This window comes from Notothenia rossii (genome assembly GCF_949606895.1).
Source record: "Notothenia rossii genome assembly, chromosome: 1".
Lineage (NCBI taxonomy): Eukaryota > Metazoa > Chordata > Actinopteri > Perciformes > Nototheniidae > Notothenia > Notothenia rossii.
Window position 1 is genome coordinate 43,776,465 of NC_136912.1, and position 27,229 is coordinate 43,803,693.

The 27,229-nt window shown below is 42.9% G+C and overlaps 2 protein-coding genes across 6 annotated transcripts in view; one reads left to right on the forward strand and one right to left on the reverse strand.

The window, feature by feature from the left end:
• krt222 (keratin 222) overlaps window positions 1-21,469 on the reverse strand; it is a 154,614-nt gene extending 133,145 nt beyond the window's left edge. Inside the window, exons 1-4 of one of the 5 annotated variants that reach the window (XM_079640290.1) lie at window positions 21,369-21,469; window positions 11,795-11,973; window positions 11,379-11,599; window positions 7,594-7,676 (exon numbers count right to left, since the gene is read on the reverse strand). In XM_079640290.1, coding sequence (XP_079496416.1) covers window positions 7,594-7,676; window positions 11,379-11,576 — 281 coding nt within the window. In that variant the 5' untranslated portion in view covers window positions 11,577-11,599; window positions 11,795-11,973; window positions 21,369-21,469. Of the gene's footprint in view, window positions 1-7,593; window positions 7,677-11,378; window positions 11,600-11,794; window positions 12,481-14,220; window positions 14,715-21,249 lie in introns of those variants that run through there. The other 4 variants (XM_079640289.1, XM_079640291.1, XM_079640288.1 and 1 more) reach the window with 4 other exon arrangements.
• LOC307013869 (keratin, type I cytoskeletal 19-like) lies at window positions 21,420-26,042 on the forward strand. The gene is made up of 8 exons (XM_079641465.1): window positions 21,420-21,880; window positions 22,680-22,762; window positions 23,019-23,175; window positions 23,741-23,899; window positions 24,008-24,133; window positions 24,372-24,583; window positions 25,487-25,551; window positions 25,643-26,042. Exons 1-8 carry the CDS (start codon window positions 21,497-21,499, stop codon window positions 25,729-25,731), a joined length of 1,275 nt encoding a protein of 424 aa, XP_079497591.1. The 5' UTR covers window positions 21,420-21,496; the 3' UTR covers window positions 25,732-26,042.
• Window positions 26,043-27,229: the final 1,187 nt, after the last annotated feature.

A 27,229-nucleotide genomic window follows, 5' to 3' on the forward strand; every position in this document is an offset into this window, starting at 1 on the left:
TTTGGGTCCTGGTCTGCTTGCTTTGCTCACCCATAACAGAACCAACCAACCAAATATGGACCCAGCGAACAGCCTGTACGAGGTGACGTACAATTTAATAAAACGACTGTCGATATGCCTCAAGTAGTGAAGAGAGGCAGTCAATTATCTCAACGGCATGCCAAGAAGTAACCTCAAGGACCTGGTTAAAGGAATTACTACCAGAGTGGGTGGAGGACCTTTTTGGTAGCTTTGAGGTCAAACCTGTTTTCCGGCCTGCTAGCCCCTGGCATGCTAGCCCCCTGCCGGCCACAGTTCCCAACAAGGCTCCTTTCAAGGACCCTTTCGCTGGGTCTTGTCTGGCCTTTGGAGGACCTCTGAGCCTCCAAAAGGCTTAAAGGCACTGTTCGAAATGGGGGGGAGCCAGGGGGAGCTTGGCTTCCCCGAAGAGGGAGGGAGCTCCCCTGAAGGCCGACTTTGAGATAAATAGGAGGAGCCCAAAACAATCGTGCATATTTGTGTCACACAGATTAGAAATGTTGAGTTTCTGTAAATATAAGTTCTTGAAATAAATAATAGTTATTGTTCATTACAGTTTCTGAATATTTGTTTTATATTTGTGAATATTTCTGGGTGTTGCCATCTGTACGTGGCGGCGCTGCATACTTTACGCTACTTACGTTGCTATGGTTGCGGTGGCGATGCCGGCGCGGTATTTGAAATGTTCATATTGATATTTTTTTAACTCTGGCTTTGTCATAAAAAATATGGCAAAACGAAAACAGCCATGCCTCGCAGCTTTTGGATTCACAAGCAAAGAAGCAAAGGAGTCTAAAGATGACAACGTGAACGGAAAACAAATTTTAGTTGGCCGGCTGTAAGCGGCGTTAGGGTCGAGTTTGACAGCTCCTCACCGAGTTGAGTAAAGTTGGAACGATATTGGCAGATTCAGATTTCACAGATCAATAACTCATGAACAAAACGTTGTTCAGACACAAAGTACGTCTCCTAAGTACCGTGGTAAGGTTGACAACGAACTACAATCCCATTTTGATTTTTTTTAAAAAGCCAATACGTGCTGTCCTCCAAACTGGACACACTACATTGGTCTCTATCCGCAGCCGGAGAAGAAACGAGTGCTCAGGGACCGTCTGCAAAGTGCAACTCCGAAAAAAGGGGATACAATAATATTCAATCACTTCACATTTATACAGTATATTTCTACCAAACTCACTACACACATCAATAGTCTCCTGTTGGTCACACTACAGCAGAGAGTTTGGAAGAATGTGCTTTTGAATAATTTTGGTGAATATTTCTAAGGTAAAATCTTCAATAAACATGGCATCATCTTCAATAACGTTACTATTATACAGTATAAATATTCGCCAAAATTATTCCAAACCATATTCTTCCAAACTCTCTGCTGTAGTATTACCAACAGGAGACTATTGATGTGTGTGGTGAGTTTGGTAGAAATATAATAGTAACGTTATTGAAGATTATACCATATTTATTGAAGATTTTACATTAGAAATATTCCCCAAAATTATTCAAAAGCACATTCTTCCAAACTCTCTGCTGTAGTATGAGCATCATGAGACTATTGATGTGTGTAGTGAGTTTGGTAGTAATATACTGTATAATAGTGAAGTGATTGAATATTATTGTATTCTCTTTTTTCGGTGTTGCCCTTTGCAGATGGTCCCTGAGCACTCGTTTCTTCTCCAGCTGCGGTAAGAGACCAATTTAATGTGTCCAGTTTGTAGGACAGCAAGTATTGGCTTTTTTTTATCAACATGTGATTGTAGTTTGTCAACCTTACCACGGTACTTAGGAGACGTAATTTGTGTCTGAATATAGTTTTGTTCATGAGTTATTGATCCGTGAAATCTGAATCTGCCAATATCTTTCTAACTTTACTCAACTTCCACACCGAGGGAGAGGCCTGCCGATGCGGAGCCTGAAGAGGCTTCAACAACGGCCACAGCCGCCGGCGTAGTGACACCGTCTGTAGTGACACCGTCTGTAGTGACACCGTCTGTAGTAATAGCAGAGTGATTTTATAGCAATTGATCGAATCCGCGCTGCTGCGCCAGTCAACAGAGCGTGCGTGTGATATATTTAGTAGCAGGATGTGCACTGAAAAATAGGGCTCCCCCGAAAGCAAATGGGTAATTCGAACACTGCTTAAAGGCATCATGGAAGGAAACGCAAGGTCAGGATTCCAGCCCCGGCAGCCATGGTTCCGGCTCCGGTCCTAGCCCCAGCAGCCATGGTTCCGGCTCCGGTACCGGCCCAGGCAGCCATGGTCCCAGCCCCAGAAGCCATGGTTCCGGCCCTGGTTCCGGCCCCAGCAGCCGTGGTCCCTCCTCTAGTCCCTACTCAATTCCCTTCTCAAGTCCCTTCTCAAGTCCCACCTCTAGTCACTTCCCAAGTCCCCTCTCTAGTCCCTTCTCAAGTCCCTCCTCTAGTCACTTCCCTAGTCCCTTTTCTAGTCCCTTCTCAAGTCCCCTCTCTAGTCCCTTCTCAAGTCCCTCCTCTAGTCACTTCCCTAGTTCCTTCTCTACTCCCTTCTCAAGTCCCTTCTCTAGTCCCTTCGGAAGTCCCTCCTCTAGTCCCTTCTCTAGTCCCTCCTCTAGTCCCTTCCCAAGTCCCTTCTCTAGTCCCTTCTCAAGACCCCTCTCTAGTCCCTCCTCTATTCCCTTCCCAAGTCCCTTCTCTAGTCCCTTCTCGAGTCCAGGGGTGCCCACATCTTTTTGGTTGGTGAGCTACTTTTGAAATGGCCAGCTCACCGAGGTCTACCAACCAAAAATAAAATCCCAAATTGCAAGGGTTGCTGAATAACACGTTTTATTTATACATGGGATTAATCTATCGATTAATGAAATGATTAATCGACTATTCGGACTATTACTGTATGCCTTGCACAATTTCTCAAACGCTCTTATTTAGCCATCAACTTTTAGATTTAGCTTGAGGTTGTTTTAGGCTGTGGAAACTAACAATGAAGGCAATAAAGATGAATACTTGATTCAAAAATACAAATGTTATTAAATTAACTTAACAAATTGTGAACAAAATTAACATTGCTTTTTATTAATTATATAAATAATATTTCACATCAAAAGAAACAACAATGTTTTAACAAATCGTATTAAATAATCTGATGACAGAACTGTAAACAGAATAGCTGAAACTTTAACAAAATAAATAACTCAGTTACCTCTAATCATTAACCCATGTTTGTATAATTGAGTTAACTCAGTGTGTTGCCGCTAGCATACATAACACCTGACGTGGAAACCTTACTCGTGGATGGGGCTACAGAGCTACTAGAAAGACAGTCGAACCCGGTGCATTCCTCCGTCTGGATGTGGTGCACTTTTGCTAAATGTTTAGACAAATTGCTCGTGTTACCGCCCTTACATGCTAAACTCTCTTGGCAAGGAGCATTGTCCACCTCAAGACGGGTAACATTTAACCACACCTTGGAGCGCTTCTCTCCGCTATCCCCGCCGTGTGTTGCTGCATGTAGCAGCTGCGTGTGTGTAAACTGCCCGCCCCCCTCACACACAGACGGGGGAGAGAGAGATCTCGTCTGGATTTTTCGTGTTTATCGTGTTATTAACTCCTGAATTAAGTGGCAGGGAGGCCAAGGGAGGAGGGATCATGTCTATTTTAACGGAGATGGATTTTTTTTTTTATGAATGAATCGCGATCTACCAGCATTGCCCCCGCGGTCGACGTACTGGGCACCTCTGCTCTAGTCCCTTCTCTAGTCCCTTCTCTAGTCCCCTCTCCAGTTTCCTCTCGAGTTCCCTCTCGAGTTCCCTCTCAAGTCTCCTCTCGAGTTCCTTCTCGAGTCCCCTTTCGGGTCACCTCTCGAGTCCCCTCTCGGGTCACCTCTCGAGTCTCCTCTCAAGTCCCTACTCCATGTCCTGTGCCGTTGGAGGCCCCGCCGACTACTCTTCTGCCGGGGGTCCTGCCAATCCTGTGCCGTTGGAGGCCCGGTCGACTACTCTTCTGCCGGGGGTCCTGCCAATTCTATGTTCTGTGCCGTTGGAGACCCCGCCGACTACTCTTCTGCCGGGGGTCGTGCCAACCCTATGTCCTGTGCCGTTGGAGGCCCCGCCGACTACTCTTCTGCCGGGGGTCCTGCCAATCCTATGTTCTCGGGCCCGGCCCCCTGAAAGCCGCGGTCTTTGCCCTCGAGCCTGGCTCCCTGAGTGCCGCGGTCTTCGCCCTTGAGCCCGGCCCCCTCAGTGCCACGGTCTTCACCCTCGAGCCTGGCCCCCTGAGAGCCGCGCTCTTCACCCTCGAGCCCGGCCCTCTCAGTGCTGCGGTCTTAGCCCTCGAGCCCAGCCCCCTGACTTTCTCGGCCGCGGCCCTCGCCCTCGGGCCCGGCCCCCTGACTCTTCCGGCCGCTGCCTTCGCCCTCATGCTCGGCCCCCTGAGTTCGCCCGCTGTGGCCTTCGCCCCTCCATGGACTTTGCCTTGCCCCCGGGCCGTCCACCCGAGACCCCCTCCATGGACTCTGCCTTGCCCCTGGGTTGTCCGCCCGAGACCCCCTCCATGGCCTCTGCCTTGCCCCCGGGCCGTCCGCCCGAGATCCCTTCCGGGCCCTCCGCTGTGCTCCTGGGCTGTCAGCCCAAACCCGTCCTCCAGACCCCCTCCACCCACCCTGGTGGCCCTCGTTTTGTGTTGTGCTGAATTTCAGCGCGCCATGTTGAAGGACATCTAATTTCTCTCAATGCACTTCGAGGACCGAGGATCGAGCGTTGAGCGTCGAGGAGGCTTTCTGGAGGAGCTATAACCGAGGATACACTGATGGGTCCTCCACGGTCCTCCACGTCTCCTTCGTGGATGCATTTCCGGGAACAGAGATGTTTCAAAGAGTCGTGACGCACGGCCGGACTTATCACAGCTCTGCATGCATCCCCTGGATATTATTTTATTAACTGCTTTCATCGCGATGCGATGTTTACAGTGAGAACAGCTGTGAGGTCCGTGCAGAAAGCAGAGCAGTGTATATACTATATATCACTCAGTCTAACTGGCCTACTCTCTTTATTTGCTTTAGTTTAGTAGATATATAAAAACAAAGAGTCGATATTTTTCTAAAACCATTTAGTGCTTCACATAATAAAATACACAACGGCTGTAGCCTGTTTTAGTAGCTGTAGGTGTGTTTGTGTGTGGTACAGTGTGTAGGTGTGTGTGGTACAGTGTTTGCGTAGATGCAGCGGACAGACAGGTCTCAGTTGGTTTGGTGTCCTCTGCTTACTTTTAATACTTGTAAATAAAACTTTTGGCCCGTAATTTAATTTCCTCATTGTAGCGAGGGGAGAGGGGGGGGGGGATATATCCAGTCTCTGATAGTGTTACGTTATTATGAGAGTGCTCTGTTTGATTCTGAAATTGTATATATTTATATAGTGTGTGTGTGTGTGTGTGTGTGTGTGTGTGTGTGTGTGTGTGTGTGTGTGTGTGTGTGTGTGTGTGTGTGTGGTCGTGTGTGTGTGTGTGGTCGTGGTCTCATACCGCACTGTGACTGAATCAAAGTAAATATATAAGTGGTCATGAACACATCTGTCCATCAGACAGAGGGCTGCTGTGCCTCCTGTCATCATTAATGGACGTCTCTTTAAAATGACCGCTCAGAGGAGAGGAGTTCTCATTTCTCTAACCGCCTGCTGCTTCCCCTCCTCTCTCCTCGGTTCCCCTCCTCCGCTCCTCCGCTCTCATCTCCTGTGGGCGGGACTAAGTCTTGAGGATAGGAGTAGAGGAAGGGAGTCGAGGAGGGGAGACAAGCCTCATCCCAATACCCCTCCTCGACTCCTCTCCTCCGGGACTTGACCCGGAAATCGATCAAGACACGCCATTTTGAAGGACGTCCCAATAGCTGAAATGCACACTGAGGAGTCGAGGAGGGGTGAGGGAGGAGGGGTGCGGGAGGAGACGAAAGGGAGGATACACGCGAGTAGACTACGCGGAAGTGTTTTCACTACTTGCGTATAAAAACCCCGCCCCCACCTTCACAGCTGGTCGATTTCAACAAAGGAAAACCGACTGGAAGATGAGTGGAAAAGCGTCACATAAATGTATAAGTGCTCACAGCTCTGTGGGAATTATTATGTGCAATTCATTTCTAAAAGCCTTTCACATTACTATAATGATATATTTATTTAAATGTAGGCTACATTTTACACTAAACGGAACACAAAAGCAGGACCAACCATCATACATTGAATTCCTTGACTAACAAGAGAAAGATTCATTCATTTAAATAAATATTTAACCAGAAATGGGCCGGTTCTAAAGGGTTAAGCCCGATGAGAGGGGATACAGCTGTGCACATGTCATCATTAACAGACGTTGTTTAAGAGTGACGTTTGAGTGAACGAGGACATCCCAATTAATACCTGAGGACTCCTCTGTCCTGGGCTTCACCTCAGGGCCGGCCCAACCCATTAAGCGACATAAGCGGCCGCTTAGGGCCCCGCAGCCACTGAGGGGCCCCCTAGCAAAAAAAGATTTTTTTTAAAAAAAAAAAAATTTTTTATCTCAGTACACCGTTGCTCTACTCTAAAGTCGCATCTAAAACGCGATCTGATCTAGCTGTGTATATTTTGTTATTTTTGATTGTTATATTCAATCCAGTGTTCGAAATGGGGGGGAGCCAAGGTCACAGGTCCAATACTTGGTCACAGTATGCACTTTAACCTCATAGTCCTTGTTTCATTTCAAATCTAATGTGCTGGAGTACAGACTCAGAGCCACAACAACAAAACATATGTCACTGAGGACTGAGGAGTTTCTATATTTCTGTTCACTGAGTTTATATAGTCATTAGTTATAGCCTAGGTAGTTATTTGTAGTCAATTTAAAGACTGTGCTGCTCTTCTCAGGTCCCACTTTAGTGTTTACATGCTTATTTGTACAATATGTGTGCTCATACTAACATCATAAGACAAAAGTTGGTTCCGTGTTGTGTGTAGTGAGAACGCGCTAGAGTGAGGGGGGCCCCCAAACAAAATCTTGCTTAGGGCCCCCAAAAGTCTAGGGCCGGCCCTGCTTCACCTCCTCGTGTCTCTCGCTCTCATCTTACGGAGGCGGAGCTAAGATGCAAGGAAGGGACGCGAGTGAGGGAAAGTAGGAGTCGAGGAGGGGTATTGGGATGAGGCTTTAGAGAAATGAGAAAGGGCCCCGGTTTCCTGTCTGTGTGTTCCCTCCTACCTGTTTTCTTGATTGTGTTCACCTGGTGCCCCTGTGTTTTCTCCTCCCTCGTCACCTGTCTCTCGTTTCCTTGATTAGTCCTGTGTGTATTTAAGTTCTGTTTTTTATGTCTGTCATTGTTGGTTCGTCGTTAGTCTGTGACTTTGTTCACCGGGGAGTGTTTTGTTTGTCCGTGTATCCTTGAAATAAAGGTATTTTCAGTGTCATCTGCATTTGGGTCCTGCTTGCTTCGCTCACCCGTAACAATGTGTCCTCTTTCATATGTTTAAGGGGTAGTGAACATGCTTGATAGGCTAATCAATGAGCCCCAGGCTGTAGTGAATGAGGAGAGGTGCGTTAGAGCTTTCAGGAAAAGTAGAGTGAAATCCAGCTGACCTGGCCTGGATGGCAGCAGCTCTGGATTTCATGCTTTCAGACTGTAATGCCAGCTTGGCATTCTCCATCAGCAGGTTACCAACCTGACAACAATGGAGAAAAGAAACGGCAAGATTAGATTAGGGAAAGTGCAAAAACAATATGTATTTCTACATATTGGCCCTTTAGTAAGATTGTAATCCTGCTCGTAATACCCCATGTGTAGAGCAACCTTTTTTCATCTTGAATATGTAATACCATTATACGATAATCCCCAAAATTGGTAAATCCTGAATACAACATATTTGATACTTTTAAATTATTAACCTGTTTTAAAAAATACATTATCAGATTCAAGATATATAAACTGTTAAAAATAAATATATATTTGTTTTAATGATCAGGAAACTAAAGTTTAAAGTGTAACGAGGAACATTCATGTTAAGAATAATCTTCCTGTATGGACAACCGGATACTGAAAGTTGTGCAGAAACGTGAGTAAGAACATCTACAACTATTTCCAATTGAATTTGATTCTCTCTGTTAAGGCTTGACATATATATTCTTAATTCCAAGTACATAATCCAAGTAGAAAAAGGTAGGTCCTTGACTTTTATAACACACACACAAACATGCTTACACACGTTTATTCCCTCTGTAAACAAGTCTCTTCACTGTTTTTCCACAGGCCCTGAAAACTGTAGTCATTAAAGCGGTCCAAAAGTTTTTGGAGCCAAGGCAGGACGTATAAAAGTTAGCGCTGAGCTTCAGTCTGCAATGTTCAAAACAACAGAGAGCCAGAAATCTAGGTGTAGTCATGGACTCAATTACTAAATCAGCCTACTATCACCTAAATAACATATATAGGATAAAAGCACTAATGTCACAGCAGGATTTGGAAAAACTTGTCCATGCTTTTATCTTCAGTAGACTTGACTACTGCAATGGTCTCTTCACAGGTCTCACTAAAAAAATATATTAGAAAGCTGCAGCTAATTCAGAACGCTGCTGCTCGAGTCCTCACTAATACTAAGAAAGTGGATCACATCACTTCTGTTCTGAAGTCTTTACACTGGCTTCCCGTGTGTCAAAGAATACATTTCAAAATACTGCTGCTGGTTTATAAAGCACTGAATGGTTTAGGCCCAAAATACATTTCTGACCTACTGCTAAATTATGAACCATCCAGAACTCTCAGGTCTTCAGGGACTGGTCAGCTTTCTGTCCCCAGAGTCAGAACTAGACATGGAGAAGCAGCGTTCAGTTATTATGCTCCAAATATCTGGAACAAACTCCCAGAAACCTGCAGGTCCGCTGCAACTCTTACTACTTTTAAATCCAGGCTGAAGACTTTTCTGTTTCCGCTGCTTTTAATTGAACTATTCACATCTTAAACTGCACTGTAACTTTTATCCATGTATTTTTTCTTTTAATGTTTCTTTTATTATCTTTGCTTTTTAATGACTGATTTTAAATGCCATTTTCTTAATGTCTTTACTTTTTTGTAAAGCAGTTTGAATTGCCTTGTGTTGAAAGGTGCTATATACATAAATGTGCCTTGCCTTGCCTTTGTTTTCTTAAGAGTGCAACCATTTCAGAAGAAGACACACCCATGTCTAACAGCAGCCAAAGATAACATGGCATTTTCCACAACATTCATATCATAAAAATTCATTATGTAGATGTTTTATTTGTGAGTCAGGATCAGCACTTAAGTCTTCCTGGTTTAAACTTCTAAGCTCTAAATTAGATGTTAGTTTGAAAGCATTTTTTGGATCAGGGAACAATAAAACTAGCTATTTGCTCTGGTGTCTGTCACAGTCATGGGAACAGCAGCTAAACTTGGGAGACGAGGTGGGTGACGCAGTATGAAACAAGTCATTACAACGTCTGTCAGTGACATTTACTCGAGCAGAAAGTGATGTTAAACCCAGAGATCAGTTAGTCAGATAATTTGAGAACACCATAACTGTTGGAGTTAATGGTCTACCAAGTGGAAGGGCCTTTAAAGTTATAAAAAATGTCTGGCTCTGGTCCATTATCATGACAGGCAGGTCTGCTTTGTTTGATGTGGAGTTACCTTTCACCTTATGGACTAATAGTGTAAAACCTTCAGCACTTACAGTACATGCTTATGGATTACTTGAACGGAAACAATCTTGTAAAAACAAAGACAATTTCGCAGAACAAATACATTTTCTTTCAGTGTCCAGTTTTGAAAAGGGTTTAACATATAAACAAATATTTGCTAAATCCTCCTAACCAACTGGAGTCAATATAGTAATACAACTCCCTAATAGTCAACAGCCATTTGCCGTACACCTTTCACAGACGCCAGGCCATGCCACGCCACGCCAGGCCAGGCCTTGCCCTTGTATCACATTTCAGCAACAACTTAATGAGTTTTAAGAGTTGTTGTTACTAGGGATCGGAATCTGACAGTTGCACATTGCAAAACAATGACATCTAACTGCGGGTACGCCGTTGCAACAAGAAACATGAACAAGAAGTCAAGGAAGAGAGGAATAAATTGTCCACAGCATGGCCCCTATACAATGCAACAATTGTTACCCAAAAATATGTCTTTGGTTTTAACAAAACTGCTGCAGCAGTCACATCCGTAACCCTAACCCTAACCCCAACCCTATGTTTAAAGTGGACCTATCATGCTATATTTGAATAATATAGTGTAGGACCGTACCTATATAAGGCATATTTATACTTTTTATTTTTCAAAATACCAAACAGATCATGCATTTGAGCCATTCCTCATTTTGCTCAACACTGTCAAACAACACTGTCTTTGCATGGGCTGATTCTGTGAGAACAGCACCATCTACAGGCCTGGCATATGTACTACAGCGTCTCCAGCGCTTACGAACGGCAATGTCCTTGACTGTCTCCTCCTGAATGGTGGAGTTGGCCCAATAGCCGTCGCGCCACTTTTGTGACGTCATAGAAGTGTTCAAATCTGGATCAGTATCAGATCCGTTGCAGCCCCTTTTTAAGAGAGATTTGGCTTTGGAGGAAAATAGAGAGGGTTGTGTTTTCTGACACTTGGTGAGTTCCTTGGAACACCGGGGACACATATTCATGTATTAAATACGTACAAAAGTGCATTTTGCATGATAGGTCACCTTTAAGTAAGATTAGCCACATGCAGGCAGGCTTAGCAGCCTTTTGCTTTGACAAAAGAAACATCTATTTCTACTATCTCTATCTTTTCATCCGCACTGTAATCAGACTGAAATGTAAATTACCTGTGTCAACCTACTTTTCTATCACAGATCAAAATAATCAGCACACAATAGAGTAATTCATAAAGAATGTCAGCGATTGCCAGGATCATGGAAGGCATTAATGTCAAATGAAAAACATATTTTCCATTCTCACCCCTAAATTTTACATGGTGGTTCTAAATAAAGGAAAATGTTGAAAAGTGAAAGCTCCAGCCCTGAGGCGGTTGGGCCTCAGCCCTTAAGCCACTTTCTCTTTTCTGTACTTGAGGCCATTTACAATTTGCTGCATGCGGCACTGGTAATCTGCTGTGTCTCTGTTGTGACTGCAGTCTTTGCTGTGTGACTACACACACCTGCTCCTGTTGTCTGCCAACCAATATGGCCTAGAGCTGATGTAATGGATCATAACGCCAGCATAATGATTAAACCTGGAGTGGAGAGAGCACTGCAGCAATACTGTCATATCTTGGTGCTGCAAAGAGCAGGGACATTTGTAACACTTTTAAAAAGTCCAAATCATTTTCATATAACTATCTGATAAAAAACCACAAACAAATAGATGATGACCTGGGCACGGAGCTCGTTGACAGTCTGTTCCTGCTGGGTCCAGTCCTGGGAGCGTGGCGGGCTCCTGGCCCCCCAGTCTGCGATCTGAGCCTCCAGCCGCTGGTTGGCCTCCTGCAGCCTGTTCACCTGCTCCAAGAAGCCCTTCAGACGGGCATTCAGACCCCCCATGGTGCGACTTGAGTCCTGCATCGAGTCCATTGAGGAACTTAGAGAGCGCCAACCTGAATGTCCACAGAAGCAAGCGCTCACATTTCCATACAGTCAAATGACACGGCATGTAGTGCCTGTGGTGGCCAAAACACACTGCCCGTTAAAGACTTCTTGCACATACAAAAATATAAAAGCAAATAGTTCTCCACCCATTTTCAGATCACAAAAGGCGTTAACTAGGTAAATGTTTACACAGTTATACTCACATTTGGCATCGTGGCCTTCCAAGGAAAGTGTAGTAAATAGGCAGTAAAAGTCCCTTGGTCTATTCTGCTGGTCACACTGAGCCGATGCACCACTCCCCACAGCTTAGCCACATTCCTGTACAGCGATTCGGTCAAAACGTTCTCCTCTCCCACTGGGTCCCAGGTCATCAGCAGCGGCCCTGAGACAGCACACAGACTGCCGTTAGCCTGCCGCTAACACCGGTTGCCTCTTCAGGATCCTCCACGACAGGGACCTTCCTCCCTGTCTCACCTCATCCCCTCGGCAGGCAGCATGTGGGAGAGGGGAGAGCAGTTGTGGGGAGGGCAAGCAGTGGACACAGTGCTTACATCACCAGCACTCTGGGGCACTTTGTTCTCTCTGATCCAGGATTACTGAGCCGCTTTCAAACAGGCAGCACCACAAGCTATGGAGGGAATGTTCGGGGAGAAACAATGACAGGACCTGTGTGAGTGTATGTGTGTGTTAGAGTGGTGCTTTAATAAGAGGTTGCATGTACTATAATTAATGTGAAATCTCTGTCCCTACACACAAGTAACACACACTTTGTGCAGGGTTACCTCTTGCTCAATAACAGTCTCGGCTGAGTGTTTGTTTCTGTCTGGGCCAAAGGTTTCATCTTCTCAATAATAAAATGTACCGTTCAATATCACTTGCTCACAGCCTCTGGATTATTTGAATATTCTCATAGATAACTTGTACAAGCAGATATCAAAACTGCACAGAAAATATTTAACCCTTATGTTGTGTTCGGGTCTCCCGTGACCCGTTTCAAGTTAAAATTATATAATAACTGCGCTCTAGTTTTTTTTATCGGAACGAGGCTTCATGATATCCTCCACAACAGCTATATAAACACTACAAAACAGATTTTGAAAAGTCTGAAGGTCTCTAAAAAAAAAAGTGTATAATTTGGTGTTCAGGTCTGGGATGACCCAGCAGAATGGTTGTGGGTCACTCGGGGTCAAATTTGGCCCAATCAAGATTCATCTTTGACTTTAGACACCCCAGCCCCACCCCCTTCATCCACTGTAACAATCATTTTTGTTTTCTGGTCTGGTATTCACATGGCTAGTAGTTATGCAGAATGGCTTCATCTGCGCTTCCTAAATGTTACTATTGCAAACGCATAACCCGCCCTACTCTGCTTCTGATTGGCTGGTACTTCTTGCCTTCATTTGTGGGTTGGCTAGTTGTAGGTATGAGGAGTGACTTTAGTTAGGGTATATCAGGGTAAGCCACCAGAGGTAGAGTAGGGTTGGTCCTTTGCCACGGTAGGAGCAATTAGATGTTAGCTTTCTGGATAAAAGGCTGTTGGACAAATTACCCATTAGCTTTCGGTCTAATGGGACATTTTCCAAAAAGAGTGGGCTTTTATGATAACTGAAAAAAGTTTTTATATCTTCGTGAAAAAAGTGGTGAAAGAAGGTTTGTTGCCCAATGAAATTGTAGAGCTACTTGGGGAGTCAGCTGACAAGCTAACTGCAAACATGCTAGCCAGCTGAGATTATGCATTAGTTTATCAGTCAGAATAACTCTCACAGATACCAAAAGGTATAGGTGCCATCTATCTTCAATCGTATAACTGTCTGTATAACAACGAGTAGTTTATTATCCTGAGGAGTAAGTTAAATAAAAGTTTCTTCAATTTATTATTTTTCAGTTACATCTGATAATATGTTGGTGGTCAACATCACAGGTTGGTTGTTAACTAAAAATGAACTCATCCCAAAATATCAGCCTTTGAAATGCTGCTGGGATGCAAAGGCTTAACAGAAGAGAAATTGGTCATAAAGTCAGTCAACTAACTCAGCATTATGTATCTTAAAACAATCTTAAATATGCTACTGGTCCTACTTGATCAGTAGTAGATTGATGCAGAATAAACAATAACATTTTATAAAAAAAAATATCAAGGTTACATCTCACTTTATCAGTTTGTTAACATTACATAATTGTATGAGGTGCATGATACAGTTCAATCTAAAACTATTTTTATACAGGGTTTCATTGATAAGATATATTTTTCTTAACGTTATTTTTCCTCAAATACCAACTTTTGTACATTTTTGCTGATATTTGCTAATCTGATTATTTAAAGATTGTAAACAAGCCTGACTTGATGTGACAGGATGTGAGGATTATTAATACAGAGCGGAGTCAGTACTTATATCTGCTGCAACCATTGTACAAATATATTCTCTGTCAAGACTTTTATTCTCTAAGCAGATAATAGGGATAGAGGAGGAGCTTACTTTCTCATGTGGTTTTGTTGACAGTTTGCCAGGGTTCGAAAGAGTATCAGTTAAAGCACAGTGAAGAAGTGAAATGTGTCGGAAGAGGGAACATTTTGAATGTACATTTAAATATTGAAACACAAATGCTGGCTATCAGCTGGGACACTTACCGTCGTCACACCCTCTCAGCAAGGTGGCTTCCTGTTGGCAAGACTAAGATGATTAATAACGCTGTCAGGTAAAATCTCGGAAAAAACAGCACCTTTCAGGGCGTTGCAGGTATCTCTGTGCTCAGTGTCTGGGACAAATTATTTAAGCTGTGACTGCAGGGAATGCCACCGAGCCTGTTTTTTAAGCTGTTATGTTGCTCCCACAAAGATCCAAGACGTCTCCTTCTCTCTGTCACACGACATTTGGGGTTAGGCGAAGGGAATCACGTAACTGCAGGCTACAGTGACAAGCAGGTAGTGACTTGCAAGGCAAATTCAAAGAGCAATGGTGCAGGTTTCAGAGTAAGATACTGCCTACAAGTGGATAAAAACTAAACGTCCTCAGATTATAGGTTACACTGATCCTGACACCTGCGACTCGACATTCTTCTGACTGTTCTCCGTGAGGGTGGGCGCCTTTGATCGTGCCTTTTGTGATCTCACATTTTCTATAGAAGGATCCTTTTAAGTGTTTGACTGCCAAAAGAAGGAGAAGAAACACCCCTTATAATAACATACAACACTTTGATCCATTCTCCAACTGTTGTAAAACAAACTCCATGCCAGAAGCTTTTTGTCTGTACATGATATCATTACGCATGCCTTATACTAAAATGCAAGGTATTGTTGTTTAAAACTACAAAAAGGATTATCCTCACATAAGCTCTTTACCAGACTTTGCTCTAGGGGCAATATTCAGCTAAAGCATTTTCATGTGCTTTTACTTGCAGTTTAAAGGTATTGTAAGACACAGAAGCCGCAATAACAATGGGTCTTGAAATGCCAAATCACTCATCCTGCGACAAGCATGACTTATTTGTGTATGTCAAGTGCTAATCCAAGCATCCATCATATGAGGTTCTACTGTAAATAATCATTAGTGTCATTGTACAAACCTTGTTATTGCAAACCCACAGGAATTTGGCCAGCTCTACTGTTTTATTTCAGCTCAGTGGACAGTTTGAGCATCTTTCTAATCTGCTTTGTTTTTCTTACATTTATTTTTTCTGGTTAGGTTGAGTCTCGCAGCTCTCATCAGCCTGATTGTATTGAGAACAAAAGAGCCCACTGTATGCTCTCTGCCCAGCATCCAACAGCAGACAGTCAAAGTTAGTGACTAGCTCATTATTGACAACCATCTTCAATGAAAAGTAGCTCTTTCATTAGATACTTTGCATATTTGGGACATCATTATTTAACTATTCAAATGAGCAATCTGGATTGGGCTGTTGCACTTGAGGGCCGTGTTCCACAAGAGCATCAGTCATGCAGTAGTGCTGAAGCAAAGTCAATGTTTCACTCATCTCCAATTTTTTAATTAAGGGTTTATTTAAAGAGGCCCTATTGTACTTTTTTGAGTCTTCCTTTCCTGTAGTGTGTTCTATATGTTTTAGTGTATGCAAATGGTCAGCAAAGGCTAAAATCCCTGTGTTCCCTCCACACACTCCCCTCCCTGCCTGAAATGCCTCCATTGGACTCCTTTGTTTACTTCAGTAACATAGACCCCATTTACACGCAAACGCATACGAAACGCAAAAGAACCGAATACGATATCAAAAAAGTATTCCGTTCACACGAGACCGCTCGGGAGCGCTGGACACGCTGTAGTACATATGCCGGGCCTGTAAGTGGCGCTGTACTTTCGCCACAAAATACACCAAAAGCAGCGAAGAAGACCCCCGATCATGGTTGCCATGGTTGCCCTTCTGTTTATGCCCCGCGTGGATTTAGCAACATGTAGTTCATGTAATTCTCCATGTCTACTTGTTGCTGATGGTTGTGGTAGAGGAGCTGTAGATTTTGCACTAACATCTGAGGCATGGTCAGTAGCAGTAGCTACGGACAGTAGCAACTGTCCATGCTACAGCAGTGAGCAGCAGAGGTGGGGCTATGGCTTCATCGTTATCAGGAAATGATCGTATAGAACGTACACAAATAGCTGTTTGGCCCCCAAGAGCGTTCCGTTTGCAGATCTATCCACCTTGGGACCCGTTATAGTTTGAGGAGTCCATTTCCGCGTTTCCGTTACGGCCTCATGTGATCGAACGGGCTATACGATAGAGAAAAGTAGCGGATACAAACGTTTGCGTTCTCGTGTAAACAGCACCATAGTGACATCACTATGTAACACTAGAGCTTCTATTAGCCAGCGCACCAACACATTGTACATGATAGGCTAAGGGGTGGGACATTTCTGAAACAACTCTTAACAGTTGACCATCACAACAGTCGGCAAGCTAACCAATCAGAGCAGACTGCGCTCTGGTTTCAGACAGAGGGTGAAAAGAGGTGCTGCAGCACAGGCAGGATGAGAAAAATAAAGCGCTCTTTGAACATTAGAGCATGGAGACATAACTCTCAATTCTAATTTGTATTCATAAAATTAGAATATGAAACCTGGAAGTGAGCAGAATATGTCCTCTTTAATCAATCTGACAGCACACTCAAATGAGAGTGTCGTTGTTTGAAGAAACAAAGCGATTTTGTGTTTTTAGAGTATTTCTCTTGTTTTGCTTTTGTAGTATTACACGACAAATGTTGCATTTCTTTGTAAAACCCTGTGACCTGTGCTGTACAATGAAATTATATTTCCCTTGATCTGAAAAGAGCACCAATCTTATCTAAGAACTCACCCCGAGAATCAGGCCCATCCTTAATTGTTCAGGTAGCATCAGAACCAGAACGTCCACATTTTCTGCCAAGAATGTTCTCATACGCTTTTAATTCCATCAACCATCCCTCCCCACTACAGACTTTCATAGCAGTGGGGAATTAGTGGTTACCCTTTCAATAGACGCCACAACACACATCATTCCATACATTTCAGAGCTAGTTAGAAATAAAAAAAAAACACCATGGCAGACAGTTCAAAGAAATACCTTTCGAAAGTGATATACATCCAAGGGAATGGCTCACTTCTTCTGACAAACCAGGGTGTTTCCTCATGACCGATGGAAAGTTGGTTGTTAATTACACACCACAGCCAACAGAAATAATAAGATAAGAATGTGTCATTAACAGTGATCAGGAATACTGCTTTGCTCCATTCCCACACCTGTTCTCAAACAATATTGAGCCACAGCAAGAACACATTCGCGTATTCCCCCAAAGGCTGTAAAAGTTGAATTCATCTAATATTAAACATCATTTGTGTAAACAAAAAGTGAAGGTTAAAATCCTGAGGCAGCTTAAAAACAAGTACATCAAAGTCAGTATCATTAAATATTTGAAAAGGAAAAGAAATTCTGCGACAGATCCTGAAAAACTATTATCCTTGTCATAAATCGTTTGACATTTTGAAAAGCACCTCAGGGCTACACACCATACTTTCTTTTCACAAAACAATTACAATAGGAGTGCCAGACAGCTGTCATTTGCTGTTACTGTACGTAGAACAAGGATGGGCAAATATTTCAAAGATGCCAACAAGTTTGGAACTTGTTTTTAATATCGGCCCTGCGATGAGTGTGGTCAGCAGAACTGGTGCAGGAGCTGATTATTGAAAGTGAGATGAGGCTATTCTTTTAGTCATCTAACCCGCCAATGTTCATAGCGTGACAACATGAAGAACCCAAATGACCCTGTCAGAACAGCCTGAACAAAGCATTCTGGGACATCAGAGGTGGTAGAACATGACACAGAGACCTAAGCCATAATTCACAGATAATTTTCCCACATGACAAATTATATATGATCTTTAAACTTTTGTTTTATTAGAAAATGAGTGATAAGATGTCATAAAAGCTTGACTAGGCACAATTTGGAAATACCATGTCATTAAAGCAAAAGGACTCACAGATTTACTCAACTCATTACATTTACTCAACTCATTAAATTCAACACTTTTTTTCACTTTTAAACCTGTAAAAAAGAAAAATCCTTATATTCCAAAAACTGAATTCACATTTTAATTCCTTTTAGTCTCAGCATAGTTTAACATTTTTAATGGATCTAATACAAATCATCCTTAGTTTATGCTCCTTTGTCAGTTTAACTCTATTGTGAGAAGTTTATCTGATGACTTTGGCGCATTTCTATGTCAGTACTTCTATAAGTCCTTAAGACATTTGGCTAAATACTGTTATTTATTACTTTAGATTCAACATTGCCCGGGTTGCCAAAGTACTGAAGGTGTGCTATAGGTTCTGTTAATAAAGTGAAAGGTAGCAAAACAAAAAAGCCACAGCTTAAGAACACCTGATAAAAGACCAGCAACCACTTGCCAGTCTCTTGTAATTGATCCATTTGCTCTACACTGGTAATATAAAATCAAATACATTTGATAGTGAAGTGTTTGTTTAAGTGTCTGCTTCAATGATAGTGAACAGGACCTGGAGTCGGTTCAGTTTAAAAGTGATTGTAAAAACTTGAAACAAGGCCACTTGACAACTGCTATGGGAATAGGAATATCGTGGTACTCCATCGTTGTTTGGCCAGGAGTCCACTAATGATGCCAAGATCAACGTTTACCTGCACATTACAAGCGGCAGACAGAAAGGGAAGGATTACTGAACATTTTGAGTGTAATAAGGATGTTGTGAACAACAAAACACTGTCAATCAGTCTATCTGGGTATCTGCCCTCGGGTTCTAACAACACTGCTGTGTTCATCTTACTAGCATCCAATTGAGGTCACTGAATTAAAATTTGCTGACAGATTGGCCAACACAGACCTGCCATTATCAAATCACAAACAATTATTACTTAAAGAAAGAATTGCAGACCTGTATTTCTGTAAGAGGAGAGTTTGTGGGAAAATTGAACAATGTGTTTTCTGAGGAATTAAACGTTTGGTCTTTGAGAAATGTTCCAACACCTAATAAGAATGTAATCAAAGTAATCTCAAAAACATGATGCTCCCTGGCAAGCCTTCAAGTATCTTGGCAGCACAGGGACATGTTTTGTTAACGTTTTTGAAAATTGTAATTATAAATCAAACTAATGAGTAGCCATACTCAGACATCAACACACATAATTTATGCTAGCACATGCTAACTGCTACCAATCACACAGAAGTGGCAGACGACCACAGATGTTAAAGCTACTACATTAGCAACAACTCCCCCCACAGAAATATCACATATAAGTATGACAAATTTCACTCATCCAGCCTAACACCGGGATTCCACCAGGAATGTTCCATGCGCCGAACGCCGCGTTCCGTCTGCGCCGCGTTCCGTCTGCGCCGCGGTTTTGTTCCGACCTCCTACAGCGTCAAACCCCACCGGGCGCGTTTCAGAAGCGTCTTGCCTGCCGGCTCGCAGTTGTTGTTGATTTGTGCATATTTCCTGGACAGGCTCATTTGTACAGACAAAGTTAATAATAATTGTAATAGTCCAGTTATAAACGACATGAATCAAAGATGTGTTGCTGTATTTTAGTGGTAAAAAAATGCATTCATCATCATAATTATTCTATGTACACAGTGCCTGTAAACCGGAGGAGAACGCTAACATTTATTCTCCTTCTTGAAAGACTACGGAGGGATAGTTCCACTTCCTGCCAGGCACTATGCAACGCCTCACGTCAAAAATAGACCAGCCACGTATTTTTCACGCTTCTGGAACGCTTCTGAGCCGCGACCGCTGTGCACGGCGCAGCCCTAACGGCCCGTCCACACAGCGGCGTGCGTTGAAGCTTGCCGGCGGGCGTGCCTGAAACTCGACCAACATGAATCTCCCGCCCCTGACACACAAGCAGCGGTTTGATTGGCTAGAGCTTGTACTGGCATATGATTCGATTGGCTGACGTTTCTGCCGAGGCTTCAAAAGTTGAACATTGCTCAACTTTTGCAGCGAGCCACGCCAGCAAAGCTCGGCTTCCCTTCCCACAATGCAGTTTGGCAAAAAGTGACGTCACCCCATTCAAAGTGAATGGTGAAGCTTTCAAAGCACGCCGCTTTGTGGATGGGCCGTAACGGTACGTCCACACGGTTCCGTCGTGTGCTTCAACCGAGACACTTCCCATTCTCTTTGAATGGGGTGACGTCAAGCTTTGCCCAACTGCATTGTGGTTCCGTCGCGTGACTCGCGTCGCTTTGCCTCTGTTGCTCGCTTCGAAAGTTGATGGAAGCACAAGCCAATCAAATCATATGCCAGTACAAGCGCGAGCCAATCAAACCGCGTGCTTGTGTGTCCGGGGCGGGAGATTAATGTGATTGGTTGGCGACGGAACCGTGTGGACGATACAACGCGGCCGCTTTGCGGCCGTAAAGCGGCGCAGACGGACTCGGTGGAATACGGGGGTAACTGTTGCTAGCGGAAAGCTTGGAAATCCATTTGCTCTGTCTCCATTTTGGGGAGTTATACTTTTAAAATGGTTCAGAGAGTATAAGGTCAGCAGTAAGCTCCAACTTCTGTGTCTATTTTCAGAAGAGGGCTTTTGTTTTCAGGATAACGGGGATCGCTTTACGGTAAACACAGCCAGCTGGATAGGTTACATTTTATCAACATAACAATTTGCCAGTGGTAGAATTTAACAAAGCACATATACTCAAGTAAAACAAATCGAGGTAGCTTACTTATACTTTACTTGAGTATTTTCAAATTAAACTACTTTATACTTCTACTGCACTACATTTATTTTAAATGTTAGTTTCTAGTTACTTCGCAGATTTAGGTTAATGCAAAATATAAATCGACACATTCATTAAATACATACATTAATATAGGCTAAACTACCTAACCTAGCAATGTATAAAGTAATCCAAATAAACCCCACCTTTACCAAGTACTACACTGAAGTGATGTACACATAAGTGCAGTGCACCGATCATTTAAAAAAAGAAATGTCTTCAACCTCTGCATATTGTTTCTTTAAATTCTGGGTCAGGTGTCTATTGACAAATATGTGAGACGTGCTTACTGTTAAAAGTTGTTGTAAACAATCTACAGACTTCCAGGAAAAGAATACATCTTCTTTTTCATCCTGAGATTAAGAGTATCAGACTGGATTAATTAAAGTTGACATTCGGAACAAACAATAGCCTACCTCACACGCCTATGTGCCCTGCCTGCCAGCCGTTATATCGGACAGCAAACCTGAATGCCAGAGCCTCCACGCCCTGTGCGGTCACACCTGTCATGATGGAGCCGCATCTTCCCACCCACCTGTTCGGCCGCTCCCACCTCCGGGAAAGAGGCTATAAAGTGCATCCTCCTGGCCGCCTCAGCAGCATCTCCTCCCGGGTTAGACAAGTCCAAGTGAACGTTGCACCTGAGTCAGAACAGAAGTCATCATGGCCACTTTTTGCCGTGGGTTTACCAGCTCTTCCATGTCCAGCATGAAGACCGGCTCCAGCAGGGGGTCTAGGAGCGTGTACGGAGGTGCAGATGGTAGAAGTGTCCGCGTGTCCTACGCCTCCAACGGGCTCGGCGCTGGTTTTGACTTGGGAAGTGCCCTCGGGTGCGGCGGGGGCAGCAGTATGGGCATCGGTGGCAGCGAGAAGCAAACCATGCAGAACCTCAACGACCGCCTGGGCAGCTACCTGCAGAAGGTCCGCGCTCTGGAGTCCGCCAATGCGCAGCTCGAGTGTCAAATCCGGGAATGGATGGCTAAGCAAGCCCCCTGTGCCAGGGACTACAGCAAGTATGAGCAAATCATCGAGGACCTGCGCAGAAAGGTAAGATCTCCTTAACTAATGTAGAAGATCTTTTAACGTTACATTACGTTACATTACATTACATTGCATTTAGCTGACGCTTTTATCCAAAGCGACTTACAATAAGTGCGTTTGACCAACAACATACAAACTTGAAGAAAACAGAATCATATAAGTACATCAGGTTTCATAGAACTAAAACATTTCAAGTGCTACTCAACTAGCTTTAGATTAGCTAGTCCTTTATTAGTATATAAGTACTTTGTTAGTAATTCTATCTAACGTGCCTCAAGCCATTGTTTTATATAATATGATATTATTCTCCTGGTAATCTTAAATAATAACCAAATAATTTAGTATTTCTAAAAAACAAAGAAAAATACTTTTCCAATGTGAAAAAACTCCAAAGATTATATAATACAACTCATCATAGATAATCTATAGGCATATCATATTTTACATTTTCCACCATATTGAGTACTCTTACTGTATTCAGACACACTATTTAGTATACAGTGCTATCACATCAGTTATTATAAAATATCACATACGATATGTGAGTTAATGTCATAGACAACGGGTTAGTTTGGATTTGAAAACCATCACTACTTTTCTTTGTTTGTTTCTAACTACCGCCAACAAGCACTGCCCAGAGGGATGTTTTACACATGATGAAAAAAAGGGATGCAAGTCAGGCTTAAAAAAACACTCCACTGTACGGCTGACCAGCCCACATTCCAAATACCGAATCACTTACTCACCTTTGTGGCTGTATTATATGTGGATAATAAACTTCTGACATGACTTTTCTTCCTTTTAGATTTATGATGCATCACTAGACAATGCCAGGCTGATGCTGCAGATTGACAACGCCAGACTGGCAGCAGAGGATTTCAGAATCAAGTGAGTGGAAATGTTACATAAAAAGTGATCAACCTATGTAGCATAGTTTATAATGACAAATGTCTGGAACTTTGCAGATGCAATAATGCTTGTTTGGTATACTTACTGGCCATGTGGGCTTATTGTCACAAGGGTGTAACGGTCAACACATTAAACTGGTGTAACTGGTTTTAGTGGAGCTTTCTTTTTTGTTGTTGCTGGTAACTCTAACTGAATGGGTGCAGCAACATGATCCTCTTTGCCTTTTTCTTGACAGGTATGAGAATGAGCTGGCAGTGCGTATGTCCGTAGAGGCCGACATCATGGGACTGCGCAAGGTTCTGGATGACCTCACCATGGCACGGTCGGACCTGGAGATGCGGGTGGAGGGCCTGAAGGAGGAACTGCTCTACCTGAGGAAGAACCATGAGGAGGTGAGAGTAGTCCAGTTAGGAATTGCATCACATCCTTACAGTGAGCTCAGCAGACCAATGTTCCAAAGTACACAATAAGAAAAAACTCCAGTCTCGTTCAATGTACTTTAGTATCTTTAAGTGATCAGTTTTTGGGTGCATTACTGTGTCTTCAAGTATGATAGGCACAATATGATTACCTGGAATGTACTGTTAAACATTTGAATGTGGAACGCTGGATACTTACCACCCTACGCAGTCGCTATTTCAGCTACATAGCGGAAATAGAGGGACCAGCAGTGGTTGTTGTTGCTCATGTGAACACTGCACTGTACAAATAAAAGAAAGCTAATGCAACTTTTGCAAAACACTCCCTGTTGCTAAACTCTATCATTTTAAATGTAAAAAAAGGAGTGAATGGAAGTACAATAACAAATTGTAATTAGGTCAGTAAACTCAGACAGCAACTGCAGTAACACAATATTTATCCATCAAAAAACAGATAACGCTTGCTAACATTTCCAAGTTTCATAATGGTTTTATCTTTAACCTGACTTGACCTTTATCTATGTTGTCCTGTCTGTAGGAGATGGCGGCAATGAGTGGCCAGGTTAGTTCTGTGAATGTGGAGGTGGACGCCGGGTGTCAGGAGGATATGTCCAGGGTCCTGGATCAGATCAGAAGTCAGTATGAGGGCATCGCTGAGAAGAACCGCCGTGAAATGGAGGCCTGGTACAAGGCCAAGGTGAGGGGAGCGATGATACACTTTATGTCTGCATCTTATTTCATTCAAGAAGAGTCGTCAATATCAAGGTATTACCTACACATTTATGTCTCATTTCTTGTTTTCTAGTTTGACGAACTCAACCAGCAGGTTGCAACCAGCACAGAGACCCTCCAGACCTCCCGCACTGAGATCAACGACCTGAAGAGGACCCTGCAGACCCTGCAGATCGAGCTGCAGTCCCAGCAAAGCCTGGTAAATCAGATATACAGATATTCTTTTTTCAACCACAATATAAACTTCCTAACCTTTGCAATATACCCACACTATAAATACTCAGTCAGTCAGTAAACCTGTCAGTCCCTGTTTTAATGGTTTCTTTACTTAAAGGCGTCTTTTTGTAAGTGACTTAGGTAGATAGAGGAAATGAAAAACAAGATATTAGCACTCAGTATCCGCTTATATCTCGTCCTGTTGCTCTGCTCCTGTGAAGAAATGTGCCTTGGAGGGCCAGCTTTCAGAGACGGAGAACCGCTACAGCCAGCAGCTGAGCCATCTCCAGAACATGGTCTACTCCCTGGAGAACGAGCTCCAGGAGATGAGAAAGGACATTGAGAGGCAGTCCAATGAATACCAGATCCTGCTTGACATCAAGACCAGGCTGGAGTTGGAGATCGCCGAGTACAGGAGGCTGTTGGATGGAGGGTAAGTCTTCAGGGAGAGTTTGTCACAGAAGTCATTGGTGTTTGATTTTTTATCTGTAGGTGAACTTAAACAATGCAAGCGGCTTATTGGATATGTATCCGTCTCATATTAAATTAACTATTGAATACTCTAAATCAATATTCCCTACAAGTTGTAGTAATTGTGAAGCTAAATATAAGAGACAGTTAGCCTAGCCCAGCATAGCATGAATAAAAGCTAGCCTGGTTTATCTAAAGACCGCAAAATCCACCTTATAGCACATTTTAAATTCACTAATTGAAACCTTATAAAAACAGGTATAATATGTTGACGAGGGAGCTTTAGAGATGCTGGTAGACTTTTCTTTACCGTCTTTTCACAAGCTAACTAACTGGCTGTAACTTCATATTTAGCACGAGTTATCTCATTTAAGACTCAAAAAGGGACTAAAAACTATTTCCCAAAATGTTGGACTATTCTTTCATACTAATAGGCGCGTTCACACCGCAGTACTTTTCCCACTTTAATTCCGATATAGTTCCGAAATGTTGCGTTCACACCAAAAAAATAGTAGCTGGGAGTCCCAGCAGCTTCTACTGAAGCCAGTCCCCAACTCCGGGGACTTCCGGCCGGGGACTTGGGGTGGCAGTATACGCGGTGAAGTTGTTTGCGGCCTGCCAGTAAACCCAGAGCAGAAGAAGAAGAAGTGACGTCAGCGGCTTCATTTGCCTAATCCTTCCCCAGGAACTTATTCCAGTGTGAACGCGAACTAAAGAGTTCATGAGAACTAAAGAGTTCATGAGAACTAAAGAGTTTTCATGAGCTAAGTTCTCATGAACCTTTGTGGGAAAAGTACAGCGGTGTGAAAGCGCCTATTATTGTTTTATGTTATGGTTTTAATTGTAACTTTTGAATATTTTCCAGAGTATCTCCCAGAACATGTGGAACTGTGACAGTCAAAGAAGTTGTCAAACAACAGGAAGTCGTTGGTAGGTTTACATCTCTGACGTCACTTTTAGCTCTTTGCTTGTAAAAATGTAATATGCCGCATCTTAAAGTTTGTTTTGATTCTCTTTGCAGTTAAACCACGCATCGTCCAAAGGAGAATGGTGGTGGTTGAGGAGATTGTTAATGGACAAGTGGTGTCACGCACAGAAAAAGCGGAGTGAAACATGATCAACACATCTGATGTCCCTCCCAGCTGAAGACTGATAAAAACTGCTATGTTTTTGTCATTGTCTAAGCAATGGAAAAGGTCAATAGAAAATACTTGTGCATTTAATCTTCTGTCAAATATTGTTTCAAAATGAATCAATCAGATGCAATCACAAAAAGGAAATTAGACCGTTGACCAAGGGTTTGCCAATCTCTGAGATGTTAAGAATGTTCTTAATTAGGACCAATCTTCCCATAAATCTTGTGTAAAATCTATTGTCAAAGGGATATTTTCAATTTCCTAATAAACATCTTTCTTCCACTAGTTTTTATGTTGAATCTATTTTGTCTTATTTTAAAGAAACAAAGAAAAATCTATATGTTTTAAAAGTCACTGCCTTATCAGTTTACCTCCATGCTCTGTAAAGCGTTTCTAAAAGGCCACGTGTGAAGGACCAGGGTGTGCGGAGAGCAGGTTAAGGTTGAACAAATACAGTAGGGATTAGCCAAAATATATATACAGTGTTTAGGATGGGTAACACAATCCGTTAAGATGGAAGAAGGTTCATTTTGTACAATATAAGGGCATAGAAGCCTCTCCCAGCAGCCTCTGCACTTCCTCTCCAATATGTTCAACAGCTATTTCAATTCTCTCTGATCGTCTCTGTGCCTCAGCAGCACAGTTGATCACCCTGTGCAAAAACAGTAAAAACTCAATTTGATGACACAAACAGTCACCCTTATGACTCCTACCTGCTGTACACTCCCTATTTTATAGACTTTTCACTTTATTTGCTTCTTCTTTGTAATTTATTGTTTAGTTTGAACTATTCTTGATTCATTTCATCTCACTTTGTCTCTTTGGACAATGTGATGGCCATGCTTCGAGATCCCCCCCAAACTGACTACACTCAACACCGTGTGCACTGTATTGGCTCGGGAACAAACATCCTCACTGGGTAACTGATACGATACGATATACTTTATTGTCCCCGTAAGGAAATTTGTTCTGGACTCCGTCCTGCAGTTCCGCATACATGTATAAATACAAACATAGTAGACATTAAGAGACATACACATATCATCAGTCATACACCGTTTGAACAAACACAATACACAGACACACATACTGACAATGGCGACCCTCATGGCCAACATCTAAAAAGTTTCATTTCATGTGAATGTTAAGAAGCTTAATGGACATAGGTAGGAATGAGTGCTTATATAGCAGTTCAGCCTGTTCTTGGGAACCTTGAATCTTCTACCAGAAGGTAGGAGCTGCAATTCTGATGTGATCCCGGAATACTTTGTCCGGCAGGAACTCTGTACAACAGTGTAGCATAACTGATCATGTGTGTTCTCCATCACTCATCCTGTAGATTCCGTGGCTGTCTACCACTCTGTCACAGGTTTTAAATCTTCTGACATCAAGTGAATATGGTATTCCATCGACGACACCTTTTAGTGGAGCTTTCTCTGAAAGTTTGAAACTCAAAACATGGTTATCCTCCA